The 16582-nt window shown below is 33.1% G+C and overlaps 1 protein-coding gene across 1 annotated transcript in view; it reads right to left on the reverse strand.

Moving 5' to 3' along the window:
• Window positions 1-10552: 10552 nt before the first annotated feature.
• LOC113393467 (RYamide receptor-like) overlaps window positions 10553-16582 on the reverse strand; it is a 51925-nt gene continuing 45895 nt past the window's right edge. Inside the window, exons 8-11 of the mRNA XM_026630355.2 lie at window positions 14864-14964; window positions 13152-13242; window positions 11227-11304; window positions 10553-11154 (exon numbers count right to left, since the gene is read on the reverse strand). Coding sequence (XP_026486140.1) covers window positions 10783-11154; window positions 11227-11304; window positions 13152-13242; window positions 14864-14964 — 642 coding nt within the window. The 3' untranslated portion in view covers window positions 10553-10782. The remainder of the gene's footprint in view (window positions 11155-11226; window positions 11305-13151; window positions 13243-14863; window positions 14965-16582) is intronic.

Consider the following 16582-nt stretch of genomic DNA (forward strand, 5'->3'; position numbering starts at 1 on the left):
TATATGTCCATTTTCTTTGGTATCCGGGAAAAATGGTCCACGTAACTCCTTGCCCACGTATTCCCTAAACACACAGTTTTATGTGAAATAAATTAAAAAAATACATTAATATACTATTTAGGTAGTTTGTTGAGCCATTAAAAAATGTTTGTAATAAATAGATATTATTAATGTTTTCCGAAGCGCATTTTTTAATAATTTTTAAAAATTTGTTAAAATCTTCATTTTATGGAACGGTTTTTATCCGTTTTAATTAATTAAATTTTCAAACGACTCATCATTAAAATATAATATATTTTAGATAATAACAATTTTAACATTAAGATATTTAGCATTTACGATACAATATACGTGATACGATAGTGTCGTTCACGCTAAATCATCAGGATAATCGATTATTATATTTATTTCAAACTATTGATTTATTCCAAAAGCAGTTTACTGTTTTGTATAATTTTTAATTTTGTTGAAAAATAATTTTATTTTAAATTAAATATTTACATGCCAAACTTACGTAAAGAGTTACAAATTAATTATTCATTTGTGTACGGTTCATTTTTCTTTTTATAAATTTCGTAGAAACAACAAATGATGCTTGAAATATTTTATTATTAGCCTTCAGGGCACTGGACAGGCTACATAATAATATTGAAGGTGAGTGTTGCTAATTGGTAATTAATTTTAATAAAACATTAAGTCAGTATCTACGCTGGTTGCGCTATATATGTATATACTATGTGTGTCTATTAAAACTTCGCCATCTTTGGGTGTCTCGTTCATAAGGCTCCCTCGAGAGCCTGTGTGTGAAAGAAAGTCAACGAATTTATAAAATTTACATCACTATAATGCCAATATAACACCAAAATATTTCGAGTATTTTATGTGACAAGTGTTTGTTCAGAGATCGAAATTCGATCAATTTGTATGATATCTCTTATTTCGAATTTAATTTTTCTTGGTAACATTACACGTCAACAGCTACTAAACAAATGAAAAAAAAGTTTCCTATTTATATAAAGACATAACAATTTAAATGATTTTATATATTTTGCAGTACTCGAAAATTTAAAGTAAATTTCGTTATATTTCTCATTACGAATTCTAACATTTTATATGCATGTTTATTACCATTGTTAATGTGAGGTATGAAAGTTAAATTTCGATGATAATATACTCCAAAATCTCTAACCAACTCAACTTCTCTAAGTCAAGAGTTGCCTATGACATAAGTAAACGGTTTAACGTGTAGTTTCCGTGTAAATTTGATTGATACATTTCTTTATATTAAAATCAAGTCTGTTTTCATTACACTACTATAGCAATATATTCATATCGCTTTGTAACAGCTTAGTGTATTAAGATTTTGGAAAGGGTCTTTAATTTGACCAGGTAGACAGGAACAGGAGGAGTCTCAGTGACGCCAAATAGGGAAAGCCTTTAATTATTCGTTAAATATGAACAGAAGCCGAATACTAATCATGAGGTATATTAAAAATATACCAACGTCAGAAATAACGTCAATATTAATCTAAATGACAATTAAGCCGATAAGACAAAGGGTGAGAATAAAGGGTTAGTAACTAATAGTAAACTACCCTTACAAGAACTAACAATTGAGACAGTTGAATAGTTTGCCAGATAACTAACCCTAAGTTATCTCTCCGTATAGTTATCCGTAATGTCTAACATAACGTAATGCTTAAGATAACAATTTTATGGCTTTTGTCATTTGTATTAATATAATCTTAATTTTTTATTTATTACATTATTTTTTTAATTAAAAATAAAACGATGCTGGTATAACTACATTACAAAAGAATAAAATTTCCTTGGTGATACATAAATCATGTAATTAATAAAATTTTGTTTTTGATTAATAATCGTATTGCTATTATATATCAATAACAATTGAGAAAATAGATGATAATATTTACAAATAGTCTGCAGCTGTCATTTGGGATTTTTTGTAAAACACCTTCGGCTTTTTTATAACAATAACAACCTTTTGGCACTTAATACATTTGCTCACCGTAAAAAACTACACACCGTATCACATTTCAACCTAATTCAAACATATATTTCTTTCTTAAATCAATCGCGGCGGCGTAGTTCAGACGAGAGGAGTACCAAAACAATTTACAGCGCTTTTTATTTGTAACCATACTATATTCTTCAGTATACTTTGCAAAATATGTGCAACACGAAATCAATTATCAAACTGAATATTGCCATTTATTGTAGATAAAAAAAGTATAAAATAAATAAATAAATAGTTTGCACTGAGAGGTGCGTGTTAATGTGAAATCGGAAATTATGCTGGCATTAGGCACGTTCTGAAGCTTCCTTAATGAGAACTATGGGTTGGAAGTTTAATAATCTTCGCTTGTACGATCTGTGTTATAAAAATAATTATATTTTTGGGATATATCATAATTATTTGATTCTTAGTATTGTGGCCTCTCTCCCTCCATCGATTTCTGCCACAGCTGCCAATCAAGACTTCTATTTCTATAATGTCAAAGTAGTTCAATGTGACAACAATCACGATATTACTTTTACGGAGAATTTTTCAAAAGAACACATGACTTTTATGCATGACGTATTTGACGTTATACATATATTTTTGGTAAAAAAACAATTGCATAAAACAGTACCAAGAAATTTAAATATAAAAATGCAAGAAAAAACATGTGATCACAGCTTTAGACACATATAATATGCATCTACATATGATTATAGCACTTTCGCTACGCTTTATCGGAAGGATGTAACCTTCCGTTTGAGTATGTAGAACTTATATTATAACGTGATTAGTGGTTGAAGTTAGTTTAGTAACTTTAAATTGATGAAATTATATAAATTAATATAAAGAAAAGAAGGATTGAAAATTCAGTTACATTATTTGTTAATAGAGCCGAGATGGCCCAGTGGTTAGAACACGTGCATCTTAACCGATGATTTCGGGTTCAACCCAGGCAGGCACCACTGAATTTTCATTTGCTTAATTTGTGTTTATAATTCATCTCGTGCTCGGCGGTGAAGGAAAACATCGTGAGGAAACCTGCATGTGTCTAATTTCAACGAAATTCTGCCACATGTGTATTCCAACAACCCGCATTGGAGCAGCGTGGTGGGATATGCTCCAAACCTTCTCCTCAAAGGGAGAGGAGGCCTTAGCCCAGTAGCCCAAATTTACAGGCTGCTAATGTAATGTTATTTGTTTTAATACACATAAGTAGTCTTATATGTGGAATAAATGTTTCATAACTACAAGTAGTTATACAACTATTACTATTTATATAACATTCCGGTAAGTTTCATTTAAAAATATATAGCAATATTTATTCGTACGATATCGCTGCATTTGGCTTTAACGTAAGATGGAAATATTTTTCAAGTACGGACTTTATTTCTCAAGCTGTTTCTATCGAGAATTTATATACTTGAAGAATTTAAATAGCACATTAAAGTAATATAAAGTAAAGTAAATTCAATGATGAAATCGATTATGTTTAAAACATCTTAGTTTAATGTAAATAAAAATAATACTATTGATCTAGTAATATCATTAAATGCAATTCTTTATCCAATGATCACTTATTAAAAGTAGGCCGATCAATTACTTATTTTCTTAATAATATAATTAAAGCCACATATTTGAAGAAGCCTAATTCGATTCATCGTCTAGCTAGTTATAGTAAACAGAGATGTAGTTATTTTTTCTTCCTAGTTTCACATGCATTAAATTAATGAATGTCAAGTATAAAAACATATTCACTAAATATACTCCAACTATAATACTCTGAGTTTTCCAATGTTCATAGTTGATGGAGAAGTGGCAGTCAGAATCAATGCTCAGTTGTTTGCACCACAATATTTTATTTGGAAGGTAGACAAACCTACCAAATTCGTCACGCCATTAATGCAAAACTTGGTATGACACTTTATGTCATTGCATAATAATAGCGCACAAAACGGGCCATTGTGAGGGCTTATACAATTATTTTTATTATTCATTGAACATTCTAATTCTAAGCAGTTTAGTTCTACTAGGATATCTTTCGCCAAACTACTATAACGTTACTTGTGCGAGTAATATTAGTATCAGTAGGCTTATTCATAATGCAAACCAGAACACAACAAAATTGTATGTATTGATACTCACCCAGCTTGGAGAAAGCCCTACCATGATGGAAAGATAAGATTTTTAATTTATTATATCATTTTTTTATGATATAGGTAGGTGGACGGGCAAATAGGCCACCTGATGGTAAGTGGTCACCATCACACATAGACATTAGCCCTATAAGAAATATTAACCATTCCATGCGCCATTCCATTAAATGCGCCACCAACCTTGGGATCTAAGATATTATACCTCTTGTGCCTGTAGTTGCACTGGCTCACTCACCTTTCATACCGGAACACAACAATCCTAAGTATTGCTGTTTGGAGGGCTTGCAAAAAACCTTACCACACTAGCAGACTTCACCAGGCGCGTTTGGAATGTAACGTCGAAACTTTGGAACGTCTGGTCCATATACACGGAACACAGATGCTAAGGTTCTTTGTTTTCCTGAGGTGAATTCCAATAATGAGATTATTAGAGGAACATTAGCAGAGTTCAATTCGGCATCTAGATATTTTGGTATTTCATTTTTTACTAAGAAGTCTGCTAAATTAAAATTTCCACTGTAAGAATTTATCATATCCGACGAAGAATTCTTATTTAAAAATTATATAAAACATTTAATACATTATTCATACAATGTAGGTTTCCTTACGACGTTACAACGTAGGTGACGTTACCGAGAACGAGAAGTCCTCGCCTGGGTTTGAACCCACAATCTACGGTAACCTGTACTCGAACCACTTTGTAATCTTGGCTCAATTTTATATATCCAATGTTTGATTGATCTGTTGTACGAAAATAAATCTCCAATTTCCCAGAAACCTCGTTTCTCTAGAATAAGTACTTAAAAAGTATCCTATATTTATTTTCAGTGTTTAAGTTACCACTATTATAATTTGTTTTCTAATTTACTGGAAATTTCATTTCTCTGTAATAAGTACTTAATGAAAATGTGTCTTATATTCAATTTCAGTGCTTAAATTACCTCAATTATAAATTTATATTTAAATTTCAATAATTGTATGTAAATTATTCTTTCAAGTTGTATTAAAATCAGTTTAGTAGCGCATCGACAATATAAATCCATACTTATTTAAAAATGGTCGTCATATGTTATTGAAATAATTTTTAGCTTCTGAAAACCAATAATTAAACACTGAGTAAAACAAAAAAGTTTCTCTAAGAGAAAAGTATATTTTCTTATTATTATAATAATAAACATTTAGCAACGAATTACGCACACAGGAAATAGTAAGTTTGAGTGCTGTGGTGCAGAGGTGACATGACACGTAAGAGAATCGTCATGTCCGACGTCATACGAGTCGGTCTTATCCTCAGGCGCGTTATGTTCACCAGTATATGTTCATTATAGAAAAAGGAAGAAATTGGATTGAGCACATGAAATTTCATAAGTGCTTGCCAAAATCGGATCACCCGACCTCTTTTAACATCCACTTGTAATAATTTACAAAATTCCAATGACACTTCTACAATATTCAATAAATACATCAAAGCTTCTGCTGATATCATAAGCCTCATACCGGAAAATTTAGATTAAAAAATATTTTTGTCTTATAATTATGTTTTATTAAAATTGTTCATATTTAATTAGAATATTTTTTAATAGTACTATTTTAAACAGCAAGATAAAACAATTACATAAAACAAATTAAACTATATAATATTATGTTAGAAAAAGTCTAATCGCTAAAAGGCGAAAAATACGGCAACCTTAGGACTGAGGAAATGGTCTAGTGACGGTTCATCTGAACACGTTATATATTATAAGATAAATAATAATAATTGGTGGTGTCAAGTGATGGTAGCGCTTTGTGTAAACCCGCCAAATAGAAATAATTAGTGTTTGAACGGCTAGTGAGCCAAAGTAACTACAGGAACACGGGACAAAACATCTGAGTTCTCAATGTTGGCGGCACTTTGGCGATGTAAGGAATGGTTACTATTCCTTACTACGTCTATATCTATGAACGATGGTGACCACTCACCATCAGGTTGCTCATAAACCCATCCGTCTACCTTTTTTATAAAATATTTTTACAAGTATATATATTATGTATTTTCAAACATATTAAATTTGATAATGTTATGATCTTTATGGTCAAGTCCTCTATTGTAAATTGTTTCACAGCCGTACCTCTGAAAACACGTAAAGTCGCTGTTGCTCTCTCCGATCCGATAAAAAACATAAAACTTTCGGATGGATATGGAATTGATTAATATCCACAAATAGTTTTTTGTTTCCATATTTATTATAAATCGTCAACTAACGATCGAGAAGTCTGTTTTTCATGTACTTTCGAAACCAACTACTCAATACCATTTCGCAATCAGTAATTCAATCAACAACAAAATATTGTGGACTCATTTCTATGACGTAGTTCCAATACTATAAATTTAGTTTTTATGGGGCTTAAATACAGAGCATTGTTAAACCAAGACCACGTAGCTAGTCGTTAAGATTGTAATTGACTTTATCAACGTCTGTTGGAATATAACTTAGTTCGAAGGAAATGTATAGCTGAATATTAAAAGCATAATTATGATCTTGCTATTGCTGCAGTTTACTATGATGTTACTTTATAGGATAAATAAAACTGGAGTGGAAAATAGAGCTGTTTTACGTTCTTAGAGGTAATCTCCTCTATTGCCTTATTGTATGTCACAAAACTTATATATGGTACGAAAGGCCAACGAATTTTACCTTATATAATTTTACCAGCTAACTTTACGGAATATAGAAACAACGTATGTATGTGTGCAAGAGAAATCATTTATCTTATATAGTATCAGTTTATATGTAAATACGAAACTCAAACAAATATGTGTATGTATATAAATAGAAAAAGACACAACTTTTTTCTTTTCTGTTTATCCACGAATTTTCTTTTTATTATCTATTGACTAAAAAACTTCTGAAATCTGGAAATTATTAATTAAAGTACAGATAAAGTCGACGTATATTTCTCATATTTGTATTAATGATTTTAGGTAGGTGGGAATGAATGGATTTAACAAAGGTATCAAGCTTACAGTTCTTGGTTTTGGTTGTTTAAAATGGTCGATCTGCCATTACAGTTGAGAACTGTAACTGGAAACGTGATTGAAACGAATTTACGTAATCCAAAACAAAATGCAAGTATTAAGGAGGCAATCCAATTTAATGCGATTACCAAAGATTGCGAGTTCAGACCCGGGAAAATATATTGTGGGCTTAATAAAATCTCGTGCTTGGCAAAGAAAGAAAATCTCGTCAGAAAAATTATGGTTCAGATGAATTTATATTAATCAATAGTCAAGTGTAATGTAGCAGCGTAATTAAATAAGCTACAAATCTTCTCCTCGTGAAATGTATATTTTATTTTACACCTATTTAATGTTATTAAATTGTATATTACTACCGTAAAAACGTACATTCACGATCAGTGGTAGCATTCATCTTGTAAAATTGCTGTTCAAAAGTGCATGAATAAAATATATTAATGTATTAATTAATATTATTAAATATATATTTTTGATTCTGATTTCAATAGTATATTTTTCCGAGCGCTTTGCTTAAATAAAGTAGCATGCAGTTTAAAGGTGCCTTGGGAACCTTGCCGTGAAACTGATATTCCTGCACCAGCTTATTCTTTCCTGTCCTGGTTGGTGGCACATTGGCGATGAAAAGAATGGTTAATATTTCTGAAAATGCCAACGTCTATGGGTGGTGGTAGCATCAGGTGGCCCATTTGATGGTCCGCCAAATTATAACATAAAAAAACGTGTCTATTGAATTTTTGAAATAAAAATGAGATGAAGCCACCGTTACATTATTAATACTAGTTAAATCATACATATTACACGACTACAATTGCCATTTAATATAATTTTAGTCCTAACAACTAATAAACGTTTCGGTAATGCCATGAATTCGGCCACGAGCATCAAGTCGAAAAGTTCTCTTAAATTATTAGTGTGTTGTTCAAATAGTAAATATGTTTTGATTTTTATTTACTCGAATTTGGTATCATATAAATTACGTAAAACTACGTAATACAGCTAATTCGTAGTTTTTAGACATTATTACTTGACATTTAGAGCAAGCCCACTCGTAGACCAAGCAAGCTAATTAGGAGTAGACGATTTACTACTCGTAATTGGCTTAAGTTTTGATATCAATTAACATAAAGCTACGCTAAATGATTAGCTGTTTTATTGATTAAAATATTACGCTTATTGTAGTCACTATTTACATTAATATAAGTACTAGCGAATGCTAAATATACTACAGAATTTATTTACGAGTATACAACGTTCACAGCTTTTTTGTCATTAAACAATATAAGCCGCTACCTGCATTTTAAGTCTGTATTCCCTTTTTATCTGTATTATCTTCGAAAAAATTAATTTAAATTATTAATTAATAAAGGGCCGTATTGATCTATATTAAATGCAGAATGTATTAAATAAGCCATTATTTATCGCAAAAAGTAAAGGATAAAAAATGGTTATTGTGGGCTATCTCTTAAGAGATAGATATATATCAATGACTTGTTGCAAATCAGTAACATTCACTGCTATGCAGACGACAGCACCGTAGACACCTCATACACCGGCCGTGTTAATATTTCTCGGGAAAACGTCGAAGAAAACCGGAACAAACTTGTGTCTGAAATCGAGTCTTCGTTAAACAAAGTCTCGAAATGGGTTCAGCTAAACCTAGTCCATTTCAACCCCAAAAAGACGCAAGTTTGCGCGTTAACTGCTAAAAAAACACCATTTGTCGTATCTCCACGATTTGAGAACATTCCGTTAGCCGCCACAGCTAGTATCGGAATACTTGGCGTCGATGTTTCGAGCCTCGTTCAGTTCCGCGGTCAATTGGAAGGCAAAGCCAAATTGGCATCAAAAAAGCTCGGTGTGCTCAGCAAGGCAAGACAGTATTTCACGTCGGCCCATCGTCTAAGACTATACAAGGCGCAAATTCGGCCTCACATGGAATACTCCTCTCACCTCTGGGCGGGTGCTCCCCAGTACCAGCTCCTTCCATTTGACCGTATCCAACGTAGAGCGGCTCGAATTATCTTTCGAAGCCCTTTCCGATCTGCTTGATCCTTTGGCTTTGCGTAGAGATGTTGGATCGCTATATGTCTGGAAATAATGTTACTTGTGAGATGACGTCAGATAGGGAAGTATGGAAGAAGAAGACATACTGCGCCGACCCCAAGTAAATTGGGATAAGGGCCGGAGATGATGATGATATTTTACTTTCATTTTACACGCCCAAATTCACAAATGTTTTATACACTTACGTTCGTAACTATTCAATCATTTTTCAGTCACATCTGGCAGAAATCTTACACAATCTTATTAAAGAAATTTTATGTATTGTTTAGTTAAACTCCTCTTGCGATATTTGTGAACGAAATAATTAACATGATATTAATAGGGATTGGGGTGTGGGGCAAGAAAAAAGGCTTTGTCGGAATGTGAGATTGCTTTTGCATGTGATTTTGTTTTTCGGCTTCGTAGAGTTACTAGAGCCACTAAGAGCTGTAGGTATTGACGACTACGCTTAACTTTAAAAATATCCTTCATCAGCTCTTACGACCCAAGGGTCTAGGTAAGACTAGTCGTAGACGGTCTAGGTAAGACAAGGTCCAAGGTAAAACTGGATTCGAGCTGCTCTACCGAGTGTCGGTAACCGCACGGTGAAATTATGTTTACATTAGTGTCAATCAGTTTGCTTAATTTATTTGAACTATTAAAATTAATTATAAGAAGATTTTGTTGATACCTACGATGTGATAACACAACATTACATTATTGGTGATCAAACTCGGTAGATCTATATTAAATTATAGCTATATAATTAATTTATTTTGTAAAATAGAAATTCGATGCAACTTATTAGAATTGTATGGAAATGGCATCTAGCTTTCAACGCGACGCAAAAGTAAACGAAAGAACAACCGCGAACAGGTGATTATTTATTTATGTTTTCAAGTGTTTACAATATATTACAGTAACATCTAGTAACGTTGCGGTCTGGTTTCTTTGAAGTATACATTAATTTATTTTCAGCATACTACTATATCATTGACGGGAAATTATATCGTTAACAGGTATGCTTCTTTGTTCAATTTTTATGCTATAAACGTCGATCAGACTAAAACCACTGGCTTTTAGCCAAAACTAGCTTCGGATCTCGGCTTCAATGAAATATGTGCATCGTTTAGCCTACGGTATTAAAATTGATAAAGGATAGACAGTGCTACTTTACGACTATGTGAAATAATATGGTACAAGGAAACTAGAAACAATGATCTAGGGTAAATAAATAATAAAGTAATTCTCTCTTAAGCTTCTACATCATTATTTATTTATTCTTTCAAATAATTATATAAATTACTTATTAATAATAAAATACAAATTATACCGTAAAATTTTTGGAAGCAATAAAATACATGAACGAGATATTATCACAAACAAAAATTTTAAATTTAATTTATAAGTCTTATTATTAGAATTAAATTGCCAGTAATAAAAAAAAAAAACAATTTTATATAATAAATCAACATACTCCTTTACATCAAAAGATACCTTTAACATTTCAATAAATACTTATTTTAGATATTTAAATATAATATTTACACTTTATTATCACATAGCACATCCGTGAATTCTACTATACTGCTATTTGGAAATATATACAATTCGCTGACTCTTTCGTCCCCAATCGGTAAATCGCTGTCACCGAATCGAGATCTTCTAGAAATGTCTTTAATGCGGTTGTCGTGTTGGCATCCGTTTTTAATCATCGTGAACTCTTCTGATTTTAACCCTCTACATGGATTTTCCTTTTGATTATCTCTTGTTTGATTTTTTACACATTGACATTGATTTTTAGCGGCCTTTAGAGAGTCAACTGGCGTTATGTTTATTGATTTCCTCGTTGAGTAAATGCTTCTTTCATTTGTTGATCTTATTGACAAAATTCGAGTTCTGTATGACTGTCCATCCTATGAAATAATAAAACTCGTCAATAATGGTTTTAATGTTACATTTAAATAAGAAAATCATAGCAATCTCACCTCATAACTATCATTCGTGAATCTATTACGTTTTTGTCTAAATGTAAATCTTTGTTTGAATTCCTTTTTGAACTTTTCCTGCAATGAAGAAAATGAAATTAAAAAGTATTATAAAAAAATATGAATTATTCAATACACAATTCATCCTAAACCTAAATAACAAATTTAATTTAAAATGATAATGTAATATTTACGGTTATCTTTTGCTAATTGTAAAATGCAAATATTTTTTTATCTAAACAGATTCAAAGAGAAGGGAAATGAAATAATTAATAATGAATATTTAATGTCTAAGAAAAAAATATCGCGTTGAGTCCTATTTAACAGTAGTTCTTATTTTACTTTTAGGATCATGCGTGTATAAGGGCAATTATATAAAATTTGTAATTAGTTTATGATTACAAAATAAGCCAGTATAATAAATAAATAAATAAATACCAGGCAAAAATAAGTTCAAACTTATTACATATATTAATAATTTCTTGAAGGTCTACGATAGACCCGAACGAAACCTATCCTCAATTATAGATCGTTAAAAAATAATGTTTTTTTTAGTCTATAACAAATATACGCAAAATTCGTATAATTGAGATATTTCGATATTAAATCCATGAAATTCAAAGACATAACAGTTCAACGTGTTTGACGTTTACGGGGGCATTCATAAAGTGTGTTCCAAATAATAAATCGTCAGAGGTACGGTAGTTAGTATATATTTGTTTAGTTTTATTTATTTTACCCGAGCGAAGCCAGGTTTTTAATCTAGTAAAAGAATATTTTACTACGTACAAAAACAAAGCTTGCATCGATTCATCGAATCTTTCAACATACCATTAATACAAATCTAAATATTCTCTCGACCATGTTATAAATTTAAGCTGAATAAATGAGTACGTTCAAAATCTTTAAACTGAATAAATTCATATAATTAAACTATAAATACATAAAAACGTAACTCATAATGGATCTATGTTATGTTTAGGTTTTTTGTTTTTAATTCGTTATTAATAAACGTGTAATGCAATTGTATGCACTATATAATAAATAGATATATCCATGGATAATTCTACCAACAAATAGTAAATTTATCGTATTACCTATTCTACTAACACAACGATCTCTATACCATAATAATAACCAGACCAACAATAATGAGAGGTGTCCAGTTTAGTAGACATGTACTAAATTTCAAGTCTGCAGGTTATTTGTACTGCAAAATCCGTAATAACGTTGGAAGATTGAATGTACGTTTAGATTAAGTTAAATAAAGATGACGGTTTACAAATGAATCTTATTATAAATTTGTTTTAAGCGTTCAGATCTGGATAAGTTATATAAAAAAAAAACGTGGCTAGAATTTCTCCTTAAAATGTCTGATAAACATGAATTCGATTATAAATCTAAAGATAAAACTCGTTGTCAGTATCTCGAAGGTCTCTATAAAAGTCGTTTCGGTCCTGATTTAATGTTAGTTAACATGGATTACAAATTACGATGTTGTATTTCGTTTCATAGTACGTTAAGTTCCGATAAATTTACCCGTCATTAATTTTGTTTTTCGCCCCTTAGAGAATATTTTTAATACCTACTATAATGCAGACTGCTTTAATGTATCAATATAAGACAAAATAAAATGATTTTGATTTAATAGATTATTCTGAATGGTGAGTAGTCAGTCTTACAATATATGAATTTAATGGAAATTATTAAAATATTATATTATTTGTTATTTCAATCGATGTGATATAATAATGAAATAGTCAAATGTTTCTTTTAAACCACTTCTAAGGCACCTAGAGTAATTAAGTATGTTTTTTGTAGCTATATATATATATAGATAAAATATTTATTTTATTGTCTATTATTATCTGGTAATTATATTATGTTTAATATCTGAAATAATTGATATAATGAATCTTACTCACGTTATATATGGCGTAAATGAAAGGATTGTAACAGGAATTACTCATTGCAAGCCAGTCAAAGCAGAAGAAAATCACATTTATATATCTGTACCTGAAAATAAACAAAAACATAAATATGTATGTAAGATATTTTTAATAGCAATATTGAGAGCTAAAGGATTCTTTTTAAATGGAATAACAATTACTTTCAATTGCAAATAAATATATATTTATATTGTAACAAATATATGTAGGTATTCATATTATTATTAGGTCAAAATTAGCATTATAGTCTACGGCTGCAGACAAAATGTAGTGGACGTGTACTACGTACTACGTGTGCCCACGATGGATATCGTGCAAAATGAGACGTTTCGATAAAATCACTCTATTTTCAATTAGCTACAAATGTCAATAATAATCCTAATAAGTCACTCAAAATGAACGTTGAACCATTGAACACAACACAAGCCTAAGTCACAAGTGTACGCGTGCTGGCTCTCGATGTCACCGCCTAACCGTGTCATCAATTCCATCGCGCACGAAGAAATTCGACAACTCTTTTTTTCCACCTCCAATAAATGGAATTCTCTACCAGCACACGTGTTCCCCTCCTCTTATAACGGGGTTTATTCAAACGAGGCGTGAAGAGGCATCTTGTGGGCCGGCGTGGCGAGGGCAACTGGTGCAGTTCATTCTACCTGATTATACTGGCCGTTTTCAAGTTTGGACTCCACTAACACTTTACATCAGGTGGAGTGGAGTCATATGCCTACCCGATGAGTAAAAAAATACTAGGCAGGTAATGTCACGGCCAACGTTCACTAAGCAAGCTGAAATCACGCCGACCACTCGCCACATAGATCTCGCACAGTATCACTTGATAGCACTTGACCTTCGCTGCCGGTGATAAAATATGTGAGAATATAAGAGAATATCTTCCAAAGCCCGTATTAATGACAATACGACTTATTATTATAAATAATCTTCAAGGTTTATAAGTAGTTTATAGATAGCGTAAGCGAAATTCATGTTTATTATGTGGGTACAACATTGCCACGCGTTATCATCGAAACAAACTAGTCTTGTTTTTTATGATTTTTAACCACTAGCTCGGAAGAATAATCTGTACTTATAATATAATGTTAATTATTCACGTTTTATGATAATATCGAACTGTGATAGCAACATAATGCATTATGATTATATGTAATTAAAAAAAAATTGTTTTTGCGAATTAGCAAAAATTCGTATTCGTCGTCGCAATAAAAATTAGATATTATTTTTTTCTCAATGATTAGGAAAGTTTTCTAGAGCAGCTCTAATTTCGATGAAATTTTCGATATATATTTATTTGGTGGCTTATCTTCTTGAAATAACGTATCAATTGAAGTATTACTTATATATCTATGATATTTCTCAGACGCTGTAGGCATAAAGAAGAAAACGTCCATATCTATTGTGCGTAAAATAGCATAAATATAATACTTTTTATACAATGTCAAATATATATATTTATGAATATACACTAGGGGATAAAATACACATAAAGTAAAAACGTAACGCATACATATTTTTTGATCCTCATAGTGAACTTTTACGACAGAAAACTTTATTTTGTAACATATATTTTTATTTTTAAAATATTATATTATTTTATATAACTAGACAAAACTTGCTACCAAAACTATTATTGTAGTTTATGCAAATAAAGAAATAACACAAATACTTACTCATTTATTGAAGGAAAAAATGACTGAAGCAGCATATAGCTCTGTAGAGGCAGCCAGCAGAGTGCGAACAATGCTACCACTAAAACTAGCATTTTTATAACCTGCGTGAAATCAAATTGTAATTAATAATTAATCTGTAATATCATAATTATATTAGAAGATTAGATTATTTAGATTTTATTTTATATGAGATTTTACCATGTGACAACTATGACTTTTTTTTTAAGTTATAGAGGGCAAACGAGCAGGAGGCTCACCTGATGGAAAGTGATTACCACCGCCCATGGACATCTGCAACACCAGGGGGGTTGCAGGTGCGTTGCCGGCCTCTTAGGAAGGAGTACGCTCTTTTTTGTGAAGGTTCCCAAGTCGTATCGGTTCGGAAAAACCGCCGGCGAAAGCTGGTTCCACAGAGTAGTTGTGCGAGGTAGAAAATGTCTTAAAAATCGCGCTGTTGTGGATTTTCGTGAAATTTAGAATTTTGACGAGATGTCCGAAGGTGAAATTCAGCTGCCGGGATTAATCCAAACAATTTCTCGAAACATTCCCCGTGGAAGATTCGGTAGAAGATGCAGAGTGATCCAACATCTCTACGCAGAGCCAAAGGATCGAGCAGATCAGAAAGGGCTTGATCGTCGATAATTCTAGCTGCTCTACGTTGGATACGATCAAATGGAAGGAGCTGGTACTGGGGAGCACCCGCCCAGAGGTGAGAGCAGTACTTCATGTGAGGCCGAATTTGCGCCTTGTATAGTCTTAGGCAATGGGCCGACGTGAAATACTGTCTTGCCTTGCTGAGCACACCGAGCTTTTTCGATGCCAATTTGGCTTTGCCTTCCAATTGACCGCGGAACTGAACGAGGCTCGAAATATGAACGCCAAGTATTCCGTTACTGCTGTGGGGGCTATCGGAATGTTCTCAAATCGTGGAGATACGACGAATGGTGTTTTTTTGGCGGTTAACGCGCAAACTTGCGTCTTTTTGGGGTTGAAGTGGACTAGGTTTAGCTTTGGGGTACATGTCAGTCACCTCCTCGTGGTGTACCTTGGGCAACGGGGCCGGCTTGAGCTTGCTCGTCGGCCGCGGCTAAGACTGGCGGGAGGGATGCCGCGGGGCCGCTCCTGGTACGTCCCTGATCGGCGTCAGGGCGGACCATGTGAGTGGCCTCGTTGGCTAGGAGGGAGTGGGAGGGCTCGCTACTCGAGCCTCCCAGGTGTTTTACACCGGCGGTCAGCGGCGGAGCCTACCATCTTATCCGCCGCAGGGCGTCAGCTTCGTTGACGCCCAGCCTCCAGTGGCGGACTCGGGGGAGTTCGCCACATTCCCACGTGGAAGATGAGGGGGAAGGCGCGCACTAGGCGCGCTTTCCATGAATATTCAGCCGCCTTACGGCGGCTGCCGCTGGTGGGGTCGCGGTTGCATGCCCTTGGCGATCCCGTTGCCTCACCACTCGGCGGCATGGTGGAAACCCGAGGATGGTTTTAGTGGGTAGGACAGGGCATTAGCATCAGCGTGCCCTGGCACGGGGCATTAGGCCCCGGTTGAGTCCCACATACCCGTCCCGGTCCCCCGACCGGGCGGCATGCGTAAATGCATTTCCTCCTCGTTAAACAAAAAAAAAAAATGAGGTATGAGGTGTCTACGGTACTGTCGTCTGCATAGCAGTGAATGTTACTGATTTGCAACAAGTCATTGATATGCAGAAGAAACAGAGTGGG

Source organism: Vanessa tameamea, chromosome 6, assembly GCF_037043105.1.
Source record: "Vanessa tameamea isolate UH-Manoa-2023 chromosome 6, ilVanTame1 primary haplotype, whole genome shotgun sequence".
Taxonomy (NCBI): Eukaryota; Metazoa; Arthropoda; class Insecta; order Lepidoptera; family Nymphalidae; genus Vanessa; species Vanessa tameamea.